At 35.0% G+C, this 21,606-nt stretch overlaps 1 protein-coding gene across 1 annotated transcript in view; it reads right to left on the bottom strand.

Annotated features, from left to right (window-relative positions):
• Positions 1-21,606, bottom strand: part of LOC148600359 (uncharacterized) — a 139,778-nt gene that overhangs the window by 31,197 nt on the left and 86,975 nt on the right. Inside the window, exons 74-98 of the mRNA XM_088557441.1 lie at positions 21,216-21,548; positions 20,190-20,423; positions 19,307-19,594; positions 18,891-19,026; positions 17,210-17,360; positions 15,926-16,106; positions 14,972-15,311; positions 14,340-14,518; positions 13,869-14,048; positions 12,428-12,600; positions 11,661-11,838; positions 10,343-10,480; positions 9,592-9,747; positions 9,010-9,258; positions 8,459-8,611; positions 8,090-8,284; positions 7,168-7,670; positions 6,157-6,505; positions 5,795-5,953; positions 4,308-4,539; positions 2,914-3,113; positions 2,447-2,617; positions 1,806-1,931; positions 933-1,133; positions 4-261 (exon numbers count right to left, since the gene is read on the bottom strand). Of these exons, the coding sequence (XP_088413567.1) occupies positions 4-261; positions 933-1,133; positions 1,806-1,931; positions 2,447-2,617; positions 2,914-3,113; positions 4,308-4,539; positions 5,795-5,953; positions 6,157-6,505; positions 7,168-7,670; positions 8,090-8,284; positions 8,459-8,611; positions 9,010-9,258; positions 9,592-9,747; positions 10,343-10,480; positions 11,661-11,838; positions 12,428-12,600; positions 13,869-14,048; positions 14,340-14,518; positions 14,972-15,311; positions 15,926-16,106; positions 17,210-17,360; positions 18,891-19,026; positions 19,307-19,594; positions 20,190-20,423; positions 21,216-21,548 (5,463 nt within the window). The remainder of the gene's footprint in view (positions 1-3; positions 262-932; positions 1,134-1,805; positions 1,932-2,446; positions 2,618-2,913; positions 3,114-4,307; positions 4,540-5,794; positions 5,954-6,156; positions 6,506-7,167; positions 7,671-8,089; positions 8,285-8,458; positions 8,612-9,009; positions 9,259-9,591; positions 9,748-10,342; positions 10,481-11,660; positions 11,839-12,427; positions 12,601-13,868; positions 14,049-14,339; positions 14,519-14,971; positions 15,312-15,925; positions 16,107-17,209; positions 17,361-18,890; positions 19,027-19,306; positions 19,595-20,189; positions 20,424-21,215; positions 21,549-21,606) is intronic.

Here is a 21,606-nt window from a genome sequence, read left to right as displayed (position 1 = left end):
AACCTGGTGGGCAAGCAACAGGATTGGCAGTTCCCTGTGGGCAATAAAATCCTGGTGGGCAAAGATAATCAGTAGGAGATCCACTTTCTATCTTGGCTACATCTGGGCAATAGTATCGTTCCTCACAAATGCCTGCTGGCCCAAGCATTCCTTCGTTGTCACAATAGTGGCCAGCATCACAAGGGAAGCAATCTGCCTCTGATTGACCGAGGGTCTTGTTACGTAGAGTACCTCTTGGGCAAAGAGTTGCTGATACAGTTCCTGGTTAAAATAAAAGGTATTAAGAAGTACTCCAGCTCAGAATCATGCAGAAAGTGATTCATGGTTGGAAAGCCTACATATTTTTATTTTTGATATTTTGTTTAAAATGTTACAGTAAATCGGAAGTACCATGTGGTTTTTCATATATAGTAACCCTTGTTCTTGGCTTATTGAAAAACAATGTGAATTATCTCCTAAGAACAGTTAATTGGAATGAATAATTATACACTTCATAATATAGACAAAAAAAAACAAATAATTACAAAAATAAAAATGTATAGCATTTTTTGGAGTGCATAGCATATTACAGAAGTAGCATGATTCTTACAAAAACTGTTACTTTATCAATTCAAATTATCTGTTGTATCAATATTGCTGTAATGGGTAAACAGAAATGAAAGATCAGGAAACAAGTTTTTACAAATTATATATATATATATATATATACATAGATAATATGTTCCACTAAGTTATAATTATTTCACAACTTTTGGAGTATGTTACCAAAAAGTTAATGACTGAATAAAGATAAGAACTTCATGATAAAATGTTATGCCCAAGCATTCAGACATAATGAGCTACAATGTTATATGCTCCTGTTAACTGATATTAAAAAAACATCTGAACCCATGAAAAAATGCATCAATTATCAATTTAAAAAAATTGCCAACCTTCTTCACAATAATATCCTGGTGGACATGGTCCATTGACTCCATCATTAGGAGCTGCTACTGAAGCATTACCAAGACACAAGTAACCAGCTGAGCAGTTTCCTGTAGGGGCAGACAACCCCGACTGGTCACAATACTGGCCAGGTGGACAGGCCAGACATTGGTCCTCTGATGATAGGCCTTCATGCGGGTTGTAAGATCCTATTTAGAAAATAAATTTGAAAATGTAGAATACCATGTAGTTAATAATATCTTGCATAAAACTTTTTTTAAGTGCTAGTAATCAAGCAGCAAGCTGAAACAAGGAATGTGTCAAAGAGACAAAAAACATGATTAGACTGAATTGAAAAATACTCATGTCCAATGAATAATAGTGTTTTAGAACTTTTTTTATTTTGAGAAAATTTAGGTCAAGCCTTTGTTTACTTTAGCTCGTAGCACCAATTTTATTTATTTTTTTAATAATACATGTATAAACAAAAAATATATGGACAATGGTAAATCCTGCCTTTTTATTCTTTTCTCATGGCCTGTCCTAGATTTTTATTTTGTGAAAATTTCAATCCTGCCTTTATATTTCATATTTGATCCTAGCCTCCACTCCCATAAAACAAATGGTAGTTCCCTAATTACAGTTAATCCTATTTAATTATCAAGTACTATAATAAACATTTTCTCTTAATCCTAATGGAAATGCATGTGATGTTTTCATCTCCAAAATGTTTGAACCAAAAACATTTTACTCACCTATTGGACAAGGTATACCATCATTATATGACATTTTACTCACCTATTGGACAAGGTATACCATCATTATACGACATTTTACTCATCTACTGGACAAGATATGCTTTCATACAATATTTTACTCACCTATTGGACAAGGTATGCCATCATTATATGTCCCATTCAGACAGTAGTGTCCTGATGGACATGGCAGTGTTGCATTCATTCCCATAGTTGGACAAGTCGTTCCCTCAAGACATGGCAAGCATTCTCCTAAAATAGAAAAAGTTTATTTCATTGAAACAGGACATCACAATTCTGCAAGAATAAAAACAAACATTCATTGACTGATGCAGGCTGTAATTTGACATTTTTGATTACACAAAAAGTTGCAAATATAAAATTAGATGTTATTGATCAATACTTATTACAAATTAAACACTTATGACTTGTGAAATCCATCACAGGCCTGTAGTAATAGGAACACATTTGCCCATTTTTATTTTTTGTTATACCAATATTTTTATTTCAATATATTGCGTACAAACTTGATGCAGTAAAAACTGTCAACAACCACCTGAATTAATTCATTCATAACTTGTCTTAGAAGACTATGATTAAAATATCACTATGTAGTACATTATGTGAAAAATTAATTGATATATAAAGACCAGCTGTCTATTATGACCATGGCTTTGCTCTTTCTTGATAGGTTGCTTAAGGTAGGTTTGACTAAACATTTTTAACAAAAATATATCCAAAAATCCAAAATTCCAGTCTAGATATACCTAATCCAACACTTGGAGCATAGTATCCAATGTCACATTTGGTTTCTATCACAGCTCCAGATACACAGTAATGGCCTGCTGGACAGATGTATCCAATGATTCCATCAGTTGGTCGGGCAACATTGGATCCAGTCAGGCAAATGTACCCAGCATCACATGGCAAACTGTGACCTAAAAACAAATAAAGAAAAATGTCAGTTCTGAAGATTGGGAGACATTGTCACCAGTATCACAGCAAGCCTGATAAACTGATAAAAAGAATATTAGCACTTATGTAAAAAAATTAAAACCACCAATTTTCAGCCAATATATTATGATACAAGTATAATAAAATTAATCTTAATACATAATTTTTTTTAAAATAGAACAAATATCTCCACAGTAAATAATAATGACTAGATTAGCTACAAGATATTAAAAAATTGCATAATAATTTGAAAACACTACTTTTCAAATAGTGAACTTACCATTCTTTGAGCTAGCAGGAGTACAATAGTTGCCAGGTTTACAAAGCTCACAATCAGTAAGGTTGTCATTGCCTGTTGACACAGCAATTGTTCCATCTGGGCAAGCAGTAGGCTGGTAACTGCCTTCTGGACAATAGTTGCCTACTGGGCAAAGTCCTTCTGTTGGGTTGGGGTCAATAGTACTTCCATTGCAGTAGTAGCTGAAAACAAATAAAAAATCAGTTATATATAAATGACTACTTGCTTGAAATCCAGCATTGGCAAATCTTTTGAAATAAGATCCAGGGTCCATTTACCCAGGTTTCACTGTACATGTACACTAACCTTAGAATCACAACCCTTTAGGCGATAGTATGTTCTTAGAAAAAAAAAGCATTATACTAGTATATTGAGGTATGTCAAACTTATTAGGTCTGGGATCAGGAGCATGGATCCGGAAACGGTAAAAAATGCCGGTCATTGACCGACAAATTTTGCAAATGACCTACAACAATTTTCCAATATCGGACTTAAAAAAAATTGTCAACCCTTATAAATTACAGTCTGCGTGGTTTTATTAGTGTATAAACATCCTGTCTACCAGTCTCCTAATTGTTTATTGGAAATTAATTGACAGGTTTGTGTCAATTTCAGCCAATGTGCAGCCACCTGTGACTGATAAGTTGATTATATAATTGAATTAACGGTACAAGTGCAGCCCCATTGCCTATACGAATTAATTGTAGTAACTCGGAGAATCTTTATACATTTATTAATTAAGAAAAAAGACTGACAAGTCCACCATTTCCCCACCGATCTTTCAGAGGTAACGAAAGCACATGGAACTGAAACTTCAAATCAGTCGTACATGTAGTTTGTAATTATTAATTCGTTGATTGAATCGTTTTAACACAGAAGTCAACAAACAAAATGTGTTTGCGATTTTCTTTTATAAATAATCAACATATTTTTCATCACTCGGAAGTATTGGCTGTTTGCCTATGTGATGAAAAAGTCCAAGAGATATGTTTTGTTTAAATGTTGGAACGTCCACATGTGGTCGAAACCAAACTCATTCACTTCCTCTGATATTTTGTAAAAGACAGAGTATGTGATGAAATAACACACTTTCCCATATTTATCTTAAAATAACTACATACAAAGTTTATTTTCGATCTGAGCATCTTAAAAGACTGACAAAAACGTCAGTTGAAGTTTGATAAAATGTCCAGCATGGGCTGTCAAAATTTCTGGACTCTTGATTGGGAGATTGCTTACTTTTCAACATTCCTTATCTCAAAAACCATGTTCACACTAGAAAACAGTTTGGATTTGGAAATCAATTATTCTAACAGTAATACCTAAAAGGACATGCCTGACAGACCCTTCCATACACTATGCCACTGTCAACTTACCCTGGGAAACAAAGCCCCTGAGGTTCTGGAAGTCCAGTGTTCTGACAGTAATACCCAGGTGTACATGGCTGACAGTCTGTCTCATACACCATGCCAGATCTGTTGTTGAAGGTACCAGCAGGACAGGGATACTGTGTGGCTGTCTCAGTTCCATTAGGACAGTAATACCCAAGTGGGCATGTGTAGTTAGTGAGGTCCCCAATGGGTTCTATACTGTTATCACAATAATATCCTGAAAAAGAAGGAAATGAAAAATCATAGAAAGGACAAGTAGAGTTGTTTAAACAAAGCTAAGGCAGTTATAAATAAAAAACCCACAAATGTTCAAACATCTGTATCAAGATTAGCAGATCAATCATTAATGAGGGACCCTTTCCAAACCCATAAGATGTGAGCTAACCCAGCTCAGTGTGTCAAAACAAAGTCTGTTTGATTTGTCAATCATTCTTGAATGAAATTCATAAAAAATTTGCCATAGGACATTAAGACATAATCAATCAATCTATCAAACAACCACTTTACTGTCACAATTTAAATTGGGATTTTCAATCAAATGATACTAAAATCTAAAATTAAAATTCAATTTAATCAGTTTCATGCTATACAGGTCTAACACTAAAATTAATAATAATAAATAAAATAATATGCATTCAATATTGTTGCTATTTATCTTCATGAGTTACATATCATCTAAAATCTAAATTGTATAATAAAGGATGTGTGTTGCATAATAAAGGGACTTACTTGCTGTGATTTTTTTTGTAATTTATTAAAAAAAAAAAACAACAAAAATAAATAACTCCCGAAAATATGTGGAGTATGTCTTCTGCAGACCTATATATATCTGCTGTATATCTGCTTCTATTGTGGAGTATGTCTTCTGCAGACCTATATATATCCGCTGTATATCTGCTTCTATTGTGGAGTATGTCTTCTGCAGACCTATATATATCTGCTGTATATCTGCTTCTATTGTGGAGTATGTCTTCTGCAGACCTATATATATATATGCTGTATATCTGCTTCTATTGTGGAGTATGTCTTCTGTAGACCTATATATATCTGCTTCTATTGTGGAGTATGTCTTCTGCAAACCTATATGTATCTGCTTCTATTGTGGAGTATGTCTTCTGTAGACCTATATATATCCGCTGTATATCTGCTTCTATTGTGGAGTATGTCTTCTGCAGACCTATATATATCTGCTGTATATCTGCTTCTATTGTGGAGTATATCTTCTATAGACCTATATATATCTGCTGTATATCTGCTTCTATTGTGGAGTATGTCTTCTGTAGACCTATATATATCTACTTCTCGATTTACTATATAACACTCAGCTACACACTCATTACAAATCACCAAAGCTATTTACTGTGTACTGTGCTAATTTGTATAAAGCTGTGGGGCTTTGTACTGAGTATGGCAGTCATGTAAAAGCACTGAAATATTGAATATAACCTCTGTGAAAGATATTGTTTCTTTACCTTCAGTACATATCTTGCAAGATGACTTTCCTTTCTCATTCTGAAAGAATCCATTCAGACATCTGTAAAAGGTGTGGGTCCCTACCAAACAGTAATGTCCTAGGGGACATCTGTAGTCATATGGGTTGGGCTGGGTTTGGCCAGGTGGACAGTAAAAACCTGAAAAAAATGGAAGCTTATTCATTTCAATTCTTAGTGTTTAGAGATAAATATGTATTAATCATTGAACTCTAAAGGCTGAAGTTATTGTAGAGTCTTGATGAGGAAGTACTTTAATTTGTGAATACTGTTACTTGGACACGCTTACATGAAGAGTTACATGTACATGTAAGGATAGACAGACAGACATTGTTGCCTTTTACCTGCATCACATTGTCCAGATACAGCATTGAGTCCAGTGCCATTACAGTAATACCCTCCATCACATGATTTACAATCTGAAGACTGCTGCTGTCGTATTTTGGGTGCATATGTTCCATTACCACAAGGCATAGGCAAGTCACTTCCTAGTGGGCAATAGTGGCCCACTGGACAATCAATTTGCTGTGGAGATGTTGAGCCAATTGGGCAATAATATCCAGCATCACAGTACCCATCAGGGATTTCAAGTCCATCTGTTGAGCAATATTGTCCAGCTGTACAATTCTGCATTTCGTATGATCCTTCTGGACAGAAGAATCCTGCTAAACACTGTCCACCAGTCAATGTGGGCTGAAATGACAAAAGTTAATGACAATTAAAAATCAAATAATTTTTCATGCATACACTGTTGAAGACCTTATGGTGACCTCAGAAAGTATTATTTTGTATTAAGGTTATATGCTGGTACATTTGTTGTTTTTCATCATAACCATTTTTATCCACTGGCCATAGACTGTAATGTGAGATTTTCATGACCAGACTCTGATTTCATAAAGAAATCTAAGACTGATATTTTAATAAAAGCCTTAATTTTTCAGGGCCCTACACAAGGGAGTTTGATCAGTTGCAATCACACTCCCTTCGAAAACCATCAAACACTATTAAACTCATTCAACTGTGACTATTATGTGTACATAATTTCTGTCTTCATTTGTATTGCATGAGGGCTTCAGGAAGATTAGTTCTTGTTAACTTACTGTGTTATCCTCTTAAAATAAAGTAAACTGTTATTATTAGCATAATTATTATTATTAAAGTCAACATTTTTGAAGAAGGATCCCCAGATTTTTTATGAAGTTAGCACCCTCTTTCAAAACTCATGGGTAAAGACTAAAATCCATAATTCTTGGTAAATTCGAATTTAGGGAGGATAAAAGATAAAATTCAAATATTTCAAACGAAAAATTCTATAACAACACCTTACTTGAAAAGTCATGAAGATAACCACTAACCTGAGAAGCATCAGATCCATTGGTACAGTACCATCCTGCAGAACAGTTTCCGGTTGGGTAAGCATTTCCATGACCTTGACAATACATGCCAGGAGTGCATGACTCACATGAATCTATACTGTGTTGTTGGGTCAAATTGTTAAAGGTACCAGGTGGACATGGGAACTCGTATAAATCAGTTGTGTTGATTGGACAATAATATCCACCAGGACAAATATTTGGAGCGTAGTCTGATGTGTTGGCATAACAATAATGACCCAAAGGACAGGCCTTACAGTAGTCCTGATTGGTCAGGTCTTGGTATGACCCAGCTGGGCAACCAATGGGATAGTCTGTACCAGAAGGACAATAGTGACCTGCTGGACAAAGATGGCCAATGATTGGATGTGTGGTTCCAGTAGGACATTGAGAGTCATTTAACATCAAAGGGTTGGCTTTGTCAACACCTGAGATACAATAATATCCAGGCCAGCAGTCTCCAGTTGGTGAGGTCAAGTTAGTTCCTGGAAAACAAACAAAATGTATATCTAACCTCATAAAGAGAACATTCCAATCTTCTGGAAAAGACAAATTTTCATGGAGGACGATTAATCTTCTGCAGCACAATACCTCCTCTTTCATTGGTATTTCAAAGACATCATAGTTCATAATTCCTTGAGAATGAAAGGTCATAGATGGATTTGTTAACATTTAAGACATTTCAAAGACTTTGATTTCAGTGGTGTAGTGGTTAAGGTTGTTTTTTGTTGTTGTAATGTCAGTCCTATTTTGTTTTTTTTTCTATCTTAAGCCTTTTGTAATATGACTAATTTCTTGTATTGGATACTTTATCACACATGTCTGGTTAAGTCCTTTCATTTTTCAATTCAAATTCCATCTACCCCCCTCCTTCATCATAAAACCAACCCGGTAGCTTCCATACCTTCACAATATTGTCCACCAGTACATGGTGTACAATCCTCTGCTTTCTTAAGTCCAAGACTGTTTCCGAAAGTTCCAGCAGGACAAGGCTGCCAGTCATGTCCTGTCCCATTAGGACAGAAATATCCGAGGGGACAGATTGTTTTGGCTGATGAGGCATCTCCCTCGATTGAAAGTTCTGGTATACAATAGTAGCCTGAAATATTTCATAAAAAATCAAGTTCAAAATCATTAACAAAAATTTAATTGATTAGAAAAATCAAAAGAAAGAAGACAAAGCAAACATTTCCTGAATTAAAAGTATTTCATTAATTTCTATTTTGGATCCCCTCAATTCCACATATAAAACTTTATAGATATACTTGATTACCTTCTGGACAGACAGAGCAAGTTGCAGCCCCTTGATAATCAACAAACATTCCATCGGGACATTCCTGTGGTTCCGCACTCCCTGTTGGACAATGTCTAGCTTCTGGACAGATAATCTGAGTTTCTACACTGGATTTTGTTGGACAATAGTATCCTGAAACACAAAACCATAACTAGTTAAATATTTTCTAAAAAACACTAATTTCAATCCTGAAATTCAAAATCCTGTCCTTAAAAAAAATCATTTTGAGCGTGATTACAGTTGCTTCCTATTTTCAAAATGTCATATCTTATTAGTATGAAATGAAACCTGAAATGTTTCAGAAAATTCTTGACAGCTGCTTGGTCCAATTGAATCTTGGTCTGATCTTTTTCACCATTTTGCAGAATTTCCTTGGAGCACGGTATATAAGACCCACAATTTCAATTTAAACATTCCAGGATTTCTTAATGGAAAGTATATAAAAAATATAAAGGATTTCAGTTGTGTAAAATCTGTAGAAGCTCTAAACATCGAGTGCTACATTAGAACAACCTATCTTTAATGATTACCTTCCTTGCAAGGACCAGTAACATTTGTCAAGCCAGAAGTCTCACAATAATATCCTTTAGTACAGTTAGCACATTCTGACTCCATACTGAGTCCCTGGATGTCCGAGAACGTTCCAGCAGGACATGGGACAGGTGTCTCTGTACCCAGTGGACAGTAGTGACCAGCCGTACAAATTATCTCAGTGGATACCTTGGAGCCAACAGGACAGTAATACGATGGGAGACACTGTCCTACAACTGCTGTTAAACCTAAATAAATAAGACACCATAACAATAAAGGTAAGTCCTGAAGTTAAACATAAATAAATAAGACACCATGTGACCATTATAACATTAAAGGTAAGTCCTGAAGTTAAACCTAAATAAATACTACGACATGTGACAATAATAACAATAAAGGTAAATCCTGAATTAGGTAATTTAACTAGAAAAACTGTGAGCTAAGCTCATTAAAGAACCAATATAAAGTATGACGCTTTGGTTTTGGAAGCTGTCAGCTAGAGTACTTTTTAAAGTAAATGAATGAGGGTGTTACCAGAGTCCAATGTTTACTTAAACAAAGACAGATTTAAGCCTACAAACCTGTTTCATTACAATAATATCCTCCTGTACAATTGATACACTGACTTTCCATCTGGAGCCCCACGGCAGGACTATAACTACCCTCAGGACAGCCGATTGGTTCAGCCGTCTGCTCTGGACAGTATGATCCTGCTGAACATCGGTCGGCCAAGGAACCTACAATAATCCAATTTTCGTTAATGCATCCTGAGGAAGCCATGCCATAGGATTTGTTTGACACAAGTCTACAAAATAGCTCAAGTATCAAATACTAAAATAGAAGAGATTTTTAAATTTCATCACTTTTGGAGTACCTTTTGGACTACATAAAAATAATTTCCTTTGTGGATAAGGAAACTGATTATGCAAATAACTGAATGATTTTTTTTTTATTTATTCAGAGACCTCATGGAGTTAGATTTCCCTGTAATTTAAACAATCTCCTTTTTTCCCTGGATTACATTCTTTTGATTACCGCTATAACCTTGGTTCCCTTGATTACTCTTTCAATATTCCAAATGACCATTTTTGAAAATTTTGAAAACTTACAATTTAAAACAAGTAACTACCCAATACAATACCATACATCAATGCTATCATTTTTTGGCTCTCACAATAGTGATATCAAAGTTAATATGAGAAAACAAGTGCTAAGTCATTGAAATAACATTCACCTCAGTAGAACACTTAGTAGAAACAACCTACTACACACAAATATAAGATTTATAAAAAAACACAGCACATTACAATGCAAACATACTGTCAATCTTACCTAAACTAGGTGTTGTGGAGTCGGCACTCTGTCTACAGAAATATCCAGCTGAGCAAGGCCTCATGGGATAGGTCAAACCATCCATGTCACATGCCATTCCACCAACACATTCAGAGCATTCATGTGTACTGTTCAGTCCTAAAATGAAACAAAAGATAGATTAAAATCTTAACAAAGCATTACTTAAACATATGTTTAAGCCTATTTAAAGAATGTTCGCTGGTCTAAGAATATCAAGGATTTTAATGGGTTGCAAAATTATTTTTCACGCTAGAACAATATAAGAAGAAAAAATAGTCAGTGAGCTCATTTTTAAGATATACGCATTTGAAATTTTGCTGGGAAAAGGATTTCTCTTGTATAAGGTTTTATCTTAGTAGGTTTTATCTATTAAAAACAATGAAGAAAAAAACAAGGATTTCATTTAAACTTCTCAAAATAAAACATTTTAATTTTAAGGTGTGTTTAATGAAATTATGAAAAGAAAAGTGGGGATCACTGTGTAAAAAATATAAATGCTATACAAAATGGATAAAACCAGCAGAGTCTGAAAAGCTGACAAAAAATGGCTGAACATGACCAGCAAACATCCATAATATTTTATTCAATATGCATTAAGAGTTAAAGTGACAATGCAAAATAACCTTTTTATAAGATCTAAATTAAGAACATGAGAATCAACTGGTCTTGTATGCATAAATACATATAGTGATCTTATTAACTGCTGTATATTTTCTCAAGACTAAAATTATCTGTTTATTCTACTTTCTGACAGTCTGAATCATACCTGTTAACCTTGGAACAGTCTGAATCATACCTGTTAACTTTGGAACAGTCTGAATCATACCTGTTAACCTTAAAAAACAGTGTGTATTATACCTGTTAACCTTGGAACAGTCAGAATCATACCTGTTAACTTTGGAACAGTCTGTATAATATCTGTTAACCTTGGAACAATTCGTGTGGAAGATTCTCCCCCATTGACACTGTTTTATGTGGGAGATTTTGATGAAAAGCAATTTTTTTTAAATGTAAGAATTCAATTATTAAGTATTCGTCACTGAAAATATAAACCAAAACCCTCCCATAAATCTTAACATTTCTGTGGGATGTCCGAAATTTTTCACTGATTTTGTGGGAATCTCCACTGAAATATGGGAGGGTTAACAGGTATGTCTATTTTTGGCCATATTTCATGAAAATAAAAATAAAAAGTTTTTTTGTGTGTTTCTGCAAAGACTTCACCACAGAAAATATAAAAAGCTAAAACAAATTTCCAAATACACATTAAAGGCAAGAAGTTCAATGTAAACATTACCCGTTCTGTTGTTAAAAGTTCCCTTAGGACAAGGATATTCATCATCAAAACTGGTTCCATCTGGGCAATAATATCCTTCTGGACAGATATAAGTGGCATAGTTGATGACAGGACTGAATGTAGCATTACAATAATATCCTGCAGGACATGTTTTACAGGTACTTTGTATTGGTTCGTCCTAAAACAATAAAAATATCAGAACTACAATTCAGGGGCATGTTTAGGATCATTGACCTTGTTAAAAGTACATTGAAACCTGTCTAAACTGAACCCCATTTTTTTGTAAGTTTTGTTCACTATAGGCAGGAGTGTTGTTTAACATAGGTACACCATGTATTTCAAATGTCAAAATTGGACTGTCTGGTTTAGACAGGTTTTCAGTAAATAAAGGGATTTTCATTTTCTTCACAAATTGGTTTACATTTATTTGACTGTATCTGAATTTTCTTCAGTGAGAGGCAACTGCAATAAGTATTGTTTGTTTGCACAAAAACTTCAATTAACATGGATGCAAATTTTTTAATAAATTTTAGGAAGAATACATTGAACAGAAAGGATGCATATATCAATCTTCAGGCATGTCTTTGTCTAATCTTCACATAAAGTTTCTAAGAAATTTAATCTTAAGTTTGGACAAAGGTGTTCCTATATTTTATCTCATTTTGTAGGATGGGAGTATTAAAATAATATTAATAATCATAGGTAAGTGATTCCTACATACCCCTAAAACATTGTTTGAGGAATATGAAACAAACTCCTATGAATACCTGATAAGTTCCAGATGGGCATGGCTCTGGCATTTCCTTCCCACCCACACAGAAGTATCCCAGAGGACAGCTGTAATTGGCGGGTGTGGCCACTGTTTGACCTTCAGGACAATAGTACCCAGCTGCACAGTCTCCAGTTTCAGCCTCTAGTCCGTAGCTTCCACAGTATTTTCCTAAAATTAAACATCACTTTTTTTTCAATATGGCGGAAGGGTGCATAGGATAATGGATTCTAAGGCAGACCAAAACTATGCAATGGAGTATTTTTTTCAGGCATCTTGCAAATTTGTACAGAATATTGCATTCAAGAGGAGACAATATGTGGGAAAACTAAGTATGGAAATGTATAGAAAATTAAAGGTTTTTTATTTGCAAAGAGCACAATTAAAAAGTTCTGTGACACGTAATGTTATTGTTCTAGAATAAGATAAATGTTTTCCGTTTTCTTCAATTCTATTTTAATGTAATATGATGATACACACAAGTACATATATGATTATTTCCAAATCTAGTTTGGTGATCTACTTTTATTAAGTATCATTATTGGGTATAATCTACAATACATGTATGCACACAGCCAATGCCAAACAGTGTTACATTATGAAGAAATAGGTTTGTACTATTGTTACTCATAAAAATATTCCTTCACTCTGCCTGTTAACCTTTGAGGAAGTTCATGTGGGAGATTCTACCCCCACTGACACTATTTTATGTGGAAGATTTTCACCCAAAAGCAAATTGTTTTATGTAAGAATTAAATTATTTAGTATTTGTCACAGAAAAAGCATTAATTTTAACCAAAAACCTCCTATAAATCTTACATTTTAATGTGGGGGATTCTAAAATTCTCATTGATTTAGTGGGAGTCTCCCTCTAATGTGGGAGTGATAACAGGTAAGGTTTTACTTATATGAAATTTTACTTTTCATTTCAAACACTAAGAAACTCAATTGTTTAAATTTGGAATTATTTTGGAATTAAGAAAATGACCAAAAATAAAATTAGTAAAACTAACCCTTACTAAAGAGGTTAGTCATGCTGGCATGACTAAGGGACAGAGTTTGTTGAATAACAAAAGTCAAGGAAACTTACTAACCTCCCTTAGTCATGACGGCATGACTAACCCCATTAGTAGGGGTAAGTTTTATAAATAATTTTTTCACTTATTTTCTAAAATCCAAAATAATTCCAAATTCAAATAATACTTTGTTCTCAGATTTTAAATGATTCCTCATTTGTTAGGTGCCATATTAAGAACACTGAAAATCAATGTTATTATGATAACTGGAAGAACCTTTTACAAAATTTCATGTAGTACAAAAACTCAACCAGCTAATCATCAGTTTAGAAATGTAAAGTAAATACGACTTTATCAAGTACAAATGCAGTGCATAACAAAAAAAAAGTACACATAACCTTTCATAAAAAAAAAACAACTGACCTTTAGTACAGATGACACAGTCAGATTCCTGTTGAGCTCCAGTTCTATCATAGTAATAACCAATGGGGCATGGTGTTGGGGCAATACTCTGGGCAGGGCAATAATGACCCTTTGGACATCTGTCACCAGAGGTGCTTGGGGGTGGTGTGGCTATAAAAGCACTGATGTTACAGTAGTATCCTGAAAAAATAGAGAAAAAAATATATTGATTGACTGGATATTTTAGGCATTCCATGACAATTTGCATGATAAAAAAGACTAAAATAGCAATGCTTAATTCTAATAGATATCATAGCACAAAGAAACAATTTCTTGCAGGAGAACACTTTCTTGACTCTAAGTCTTTAAATATTCACTGAATATAACTGAACTGCCTACTCAGAATACAGGTTTCATTCTAAAAAAATTACTTTATTTGACCGTCTGACCTTCAAATCAACCTTATGTCAACTCTTTGTACAAGACACTAACCTGCCAAGCAGATACCAGTAGGCAGGGATAATCCAACAGTCTGGCAATACTTTCCACCATCACATTCAATGGGAGCTTCACTACCCTCAGGACAATATTGACCAACTGAACATCTTCCACCCTCGACAGGATTTGATGGCATGGTCATGGTCGATGCTTCTGTACAATACCACCCAGCACTGAAACATTAAAAAAGTATTCCATGTAAATCGACAAAGTCCTTACTTCCTCTCATTTTAAGATTTAAACAAGATCTTGCACACCATATCATGCTATTAAGTATTAAAACAGGAAACAGATAAGGACTGGGAAAGGGGAGATAAGCAAGGGACTGGGAAAGGGGAGACACAGTTCAAGATATCATGCAAACGTATACACCAATAGAAGCTGAGAAATCTGTTATAGAAAAGTGTAATGGACAGATGGACAAAACAATGGCAATATAGGCCAACTTTAATGAGTGGAGATATTATTCAGTAAATCATGTAATTTTAGCAGAGACTTTATTTTGGGTTCTTGGAGTAATTCTCCAATTTTCAGGAACTTTTTTGCTTATTGCTTATCAGCATAAAATAATAAGCGTTTACAGAGATTAATATTTCATTGATGAAAATATCTAAAATGTTGCCTACCTGCAGTTGCCTGCTGGTGAATCAGCTCCATCTACTGGGCAATATTTGCCTCCATCACAAAGAACACACGATGAGCTGTTCGTCTGTTGAATGGCTGGATTGTATGATCCTTTCTGACATGGATATTGATGGGCATGGGTGGTGCCATTAGGACAGTAGTATCCAGCCGGGCAAGGCTTGTCGGAGAAATCGGTGGAGTTGGTTGTACAGTAGAACCCTGCTGGGCAGGTCTTACAATCGCTTGCTCCAGGTTCATCTTGGTATGTTCCAGCACCACACTCTACAGGAAGTTCACTGCCAGTTGGACACATGTAGCCTGGAGGACAGACATCTCCATATCCTGCAACATAAATGGGAAACTGGCATTACATATGATGCCTTCACTATTAACATATTTAAGAACTTCTTCTGTAACAGAAACAGGACATTTTTAACTTTTTTTCCAAATGATTAAAAATCTTTTGAAAAACATGGTGCCTCTTTACTAAAGGTTTTGTACAACACCATCTGAATTTTTGGATACTAGGAGATTTGTAGCATATTAGTACATGTACTTTGGTCCATTTGCCAAGCTTCATTACAACTTTTTGTGAATTGCAGAAAAGAAGAAATCATCAGATGATGTAATTTCAGAGCTTCTTGTAAAGCTGTATGCTATATTGTCATATTTTATAATATGATTTTTTAATAGATTTCAACATTGTCGAGGGAAATAACTCTGTTCTGGAGCAAAATAAATAATTTAAGTTCCATGCCTCCTGCATGTGCCAGGTTTTCGATAATCAAAGTGGCATAATTGCCACAAAAATTATCCAGGTGGCATTTTTTTAAAAATTGTCCAGTCTTAGTGATAGCAAGCTTTGGTATAAATTTTATGAGAAATGTAGTTGTGACAGCACTTACAATGTGACAAAGCATTAAGGTATGGAACTTAAAAGGGAGGTAATTTGTTACCTGTGTGACCACCAATAAGAGGACAGGTTGGAGGATATGAGCTGTTTGTGGCAGAGTTATCTGGATTTGGTCTGTCAACACCTGATTGACAATAATATCCAGCAGCACAATCTCCGGTAGTACTGGTGGCTCCCTCTTCTGAGCAGAACCTCCCTCCATCACAATCAGTGCAATGAGTAAGCTAGAGAAAAGATAATTATCTCCATGAAAAAATAGGAAGAAATTTCAAACGGCTATAAGTTTTGAAATCACAAACTTTTAAAATTGGACAACACAAATTGCTACAAATAATCATTAATATAGGGAATTATATGCACTAATTTTTAAAAGGTTAATTGTGAAAATCAAAGAAAATCAATACTCATTTATCCCAGTGTAAATAAAATAACCATATATTATACTTCATACAAAAAAATCACAAGTTTCTGTTGGATAATCATCAGGTGTTAATTTGGTCTATTCAATTCTAGTTCCCTAAAAACTTGGTAGTTACGATATGTCACTCCAATAAATCTCCCTCTCGACCAGAAATGTTTTTACTTTTCCATATGTGCATCCTTTTAATTTTAATATAAGATGACTTTAATTAGAAAAATGAATAGTGGAAGTGTTCCTTTTTGTTATTTAGCTATTGTTGATTTATTTAAATGTTAAAATACTTAAAAATTTCATTCCAGTTTGACATTCACTATATCTGAGGTTTTATAACAATTATACTTAAGTTTCTAAAAGGTTACAATAGTGTACATAAAAGTGTGATGTACAAAATGTAATCAGTACAATGTAATACAGAGGGTGATACACAGAGTAACACACTCGGACAGTATATCACCCTGCCTGCAGCAGAGGGTGATACACAGAGTAACACACTCAGACAGTATATCACCCTCAACTATGTCTTGGGTGGCATATCTTATTGTGTTACTTTTGCACCCTATACTGCAAACAATATGTGTACAGTACCCATTTACTGGAAAAGAAAACTGAACGGGTGAAATTATTTCTAGTGTACTTATTTTTTGCTAATATTTGTGGTAGACAAATAATGAAGAAAACAGTTCTAGCAAAAGTCCAATTTCATTCTATCAAATATTTCATAATCTCCAAAATTAAAATTAATACCCAAGAACATATGTCATTTGACAAACAATTTAAATAAGCAAACATGAAAATTCAATAAGTTTACAATGTACTAAACTACTATCATATTGCTAAGAATGAATATGAAATTTCACAAATTTAATTTTCAACATTTTCTGGAGCTGCTAAGCAAAATAAACTTACCATGTATATGTTGGTCTTGGTGCTGTAGGTTCCTTTAGGACATGGCTGCCAGTCCAATCCAGTTCCTTGTGGACAGTAATATCCTGCTGGACAGTCGAAATACCCAGATGTAGGGACACCAGCTGTTACATTCTCTGGCAGACAGTAGAAACTGAAATGAGACAGAAGAACTGAGGTAAAAATTCCCCTAAAATAGTATGGCATATACAGTCATATGGATTGTTTGGAAAAAGAATGAAGTTCAGAAACCAGTTTTTGGAAACAATAAAAAAAACCAGATTTTCCTCCATTTTCAATTGGTAAATATTATATCTAAGTAAAGAGGTTTTCTATCTGAAGATCTCTAAATGTATTTTGTATAATGGCTATATGCCATTTGTTGAATTTCACTATAATCATTCCCCTTTTGATACTTGGGGAAAGATAAAAATAGTTTTTTAATATCTTGCCTTGCATAAAGTCTCTCATAATTAAATTTTTATAGATACTGTATGCACTATGTTCTAATGGAACATGTAATGTCAATGTCATTGTAAAACATAGAAGTCAATGACATTGTAGAACTTCAGCATTAAAGAATAGTAAATACATTATTGTCATACTGCCATTCCCCAGTCCTGTGAAGTATATACATGTAGTAACCCATCCAGACAGACGTCACACTGCCATTCCCCAGTCCTGTGAAGTATATACATGTACTAACCCATCCAGACAGATGTCACACTGCTATTCCCCAGTCCTGTGAAGTATATACATGTATTAACCCATCCAGACAGACGTCACACTGCCATTCCCCAGTCCTGTGAAGTATATACATGTACTAACCCATCCAGACAGACGTCACACTGCTATTCCCCAGTCCTGTGAAGTATATACATGTAGTAACCCATCCTGACTGAAGTATATACATGTACTAACCCATCCAGACAGATGTCACACTGCCATTCCCCAGTCCTGTGAAGTATATACATGTATTAACCCATCCAGACAGACGTCACACTGCCATTCCCCAGTCCTGTGAAGTATATACATGTACTAACCCATCCAGACAGACGTCACACTGCTATTCCCCAGTCCTGTGAAGTATATACATGTAGTAACCCATCCTGACTGAAGTATATACATGTACTAACCCATCCAGACAGATGTCACACTGCCATTCCCCAGTCCTGTGAAGTATATACATGTAGTAACCCATCCTGACTGAAGTATATACATGTACTAACCCATCCAGACAGATGTCACACTGCTATTCCCCAGTCCTGTGAAATATATACATGTGTTAACCCATCCAGACAGACGTCACACTGCCATTCCCCAGTCCTGTGAAGTATATACATGTAGTAACCCATCCAGACAGACGTCACACTGCCATTCCCCAGTCCTGTGAAGTATATACATGTACTAACCCATCCAGACAGACGTCACACTGCCATTCCCCAGTCCTGTGAAGTATATACATGTACTAACCCATCCAGACAGACGTCACACTGCCATTCCCCAGTCCTGTGAAGTATATACATGTACTAACCCATCCTGACTGAAGTATATACATGTACTAACCCATCCAGACAGATGTCACACTGCTATTCCCCAGTCCTGTGAAATATATACATGTATTAACCCATCCAGACAAATGTCATACCACCATTCTCGTTTTATATGTGAAATATATACTAACCCATTGGGACAGATATCACACTGCCATTCCCCAGTTTTATTTGTAAAATATCCAGAAGAACAAGATCTTGGCTCATCACTGCCTTCTGGACAATGGAGTCCTATGGGGCAGATTATCTCATTGTGTTGGTCAGAACCTGAAAAAAAAGAAAAAAATAAGATAAAAACCCTTTTGTAAGATTTTTTTCATCAGGATTTTTAAGAAGGTCTTATCCATAAGTTAGTTACAACATGCACAAGTGTCTGTCAAGGGGAGTGGTTAAGGCCTTATAAAACTTATAAATATCTATAGTTTTATGGTTTTTAAAAAGAATACTTCAAAAAGGGCAAAATCATGCATTATATGCTGCAAAAAACAATTACAATACCAAAAGTATGAGTCAATGAGTCAAGGACCACAAGCTCCTTAAAATTTACCTTCAGGACAGTAATAACCCTGTGTACAGTTTCCTTCAACATCTGTCAATCCTGTTGACATACAATATGATCCCTTTGTACAGTTTGTACACTCATATGTTGCAGTTAGTCCTGTTGTGTTGGAGAAAGTTCCCGCTGGGCATCTTGTTGGTGTGTGAGATCCCTCAGGACAGTATCTACCAGCAGTACAGATTTCAGGGGTTGGGTTGTCTGATCCGACAACACAGAAGTATCCAGCAGTACACAGGCCAGTTGGTGCAGTCAGAGCAGTGTCATTACAGTAGGAGCCTGTTAGAAATTTAAAAAAATAAAAGAATAGCGTTCCAATGTCCCCCATGTAAAAAAAAGTGCAGAAAACTTTAAATTCAATGACATTTTCTAAGTCCAAGGGCTGTAACTTCCGTAAAAATCATTCAACCATAACTATAGTCGAACTTAACCTGTAACTTCTCATAGTAAGACTACATACAAAATATGAAATCAATTGGTAAAAGCATTAAATAAAAAGAGCAGAAAACTGTAAATTCACGGCAATTTTCTAAGTCCAAGGGCCATAACTTCCATAAAAATCAATCAACCGTAACCAAAGTCAAACTTAATCTGTAACTCTTCATAATAAGGCAACATACCAAAAAAAAAACTTATTTCGTAAAACCATGACAAATTAAAAAGTGTGGAATTTGCAGACTAACAGACAACTGGCATTTCCATGTCCCCTCACCAACATATTCACAGATACCAAATTTTGCAATTTTAAAAAAATGAAAAGCCTTTTTAGTGTTAAAAGTCAATTTCCTGGGTACATTTTTTCTGTCTAGAGTGAAAATTGCGAAAATTAATACACCACCAATATCAATTTGTTTAGAGTATTAAATATGCATACCTTTAGTACAAGGAGTACAGTCTGTCTCATTCCTAAGTCTCACGTTGTTTGAGAATGTTCCTCTTGGACAGGCAATCGGCTCTGTTGTCTGCTGAGGACAATAATGACCTACAGGGCACTCGTCAGCATTGATGCCCTGGGTGGGTGCAGCTGTCATTGCCCCAGACCTACAGTAATATCCCTCGCTGCAGGGGAGATTTGGATTTGTGGTGCCACTGGTACAGTAGTACCCTCCTAAAACAAGAAAAATTGTTACTTATCAAAATGTTTCTGTACAGTGGTTTAGTTTCCTATTATCAAATCCTTTTAAGGTGTGACTCAAAATTAGCTTTTTTAAAATGATTGATTTGCAATAATTCAAGATTTGAATAGTTTCTGTATTTATATACTGTGTTTTTTTAGTTTAATGGTAGAAGAGTACATCCTGTTCTTATCAGAGATTCAAATCAAAGAGTTACTTTTAAAATATAAAAGCTACCTGTATAAAACACACTAATTTATAAATGAAATGACCACATGCAAACTAACATAGAAGTTAGACTCCACCCAATATTACAAAATGAATCTGACCAGATAATATCCAACATGGAGACCTTCAGGTAGAAAATAAGATACAAAATTCCTTCCTAAAAATTGAACAGAAATGATCCCTTTCCACTGTAACAGAAAAAATATATTTTCTCCTTACAAATTGAATGACACGTTTGGGTGGAAGTAAGCAGCATTTAAGAAAAATAAAGTAATATCACATAAAGAGTAGGGGTACAATAAAGTAATAGCACATTACAATAAAGCAATAGCACATAAAGAGTAGGGGTAAAATAAAGTAATAGCACATTACAATAAAGTAATAGCACATAAAGAGTAGGGGTACAATAAAGTAATAGCACATAAAGAGTAGGGGTACAATAAAGTAATAGCACATAAAGAGTAGGGGTACAATAAAGTAATAGCACATAAGGAGTAGGGGTAAAATAAAGTAATAGCACATAAAGAGTAGGGGTACAATAAATGAAGATGACTTACCTAGACAGTCAGAGCATTCACTGTCAGATCCAAGACCAGTTTGGTTGGTAAAAGTACCAGCAGGACATGGGAACTCAGTCGCCACCTTAGTACCATTAGGACAGTAGTGGCCCTCAGGACAGCTGTAAAGTGTGTAATTAACAATTGGTCCTACAGAGCTATCACAATAGAATCCTTCAGGGCAGTTCTTACATGTGGATTGTCCTGCCTCATCTTGGTAGCTGCCTGATGGACATAACGTCTCAGAGGGGGAGCCAGTTTGGCAGAAGTAGCCAGCCGAACAGAGGTAGGCTGAGGGGTTTCTCACAATTTGTCCTTCTGGGCAGTAGTAACCTATAATGGGACAAAACAGATTAGATAATTCTGAAACACGTGAACATTGTAGATATGA

The sequence above is a fragment of the Perna viridis genome, chromosome 13 (assembly GCF_037379345.1).
Source record: "Perna viridis isolate PV_CMFRI_1.1 ecotype Kerala chromosome 13, ASM3737934v1, whole genome shotgun sequence".
Classification (NCBI taxonomy): domain Eukaryota; kingdom Metazoa; phylum Mollusca; class Bivalvia; order Mytilida; family Mytilidae; genus Perna; species Perna viridis.
The sequence above is the reverse complement of the archived record's forward strand: the minus strand, read 5'-3'. Positions and strand labels throughout refer to the sequence as shown.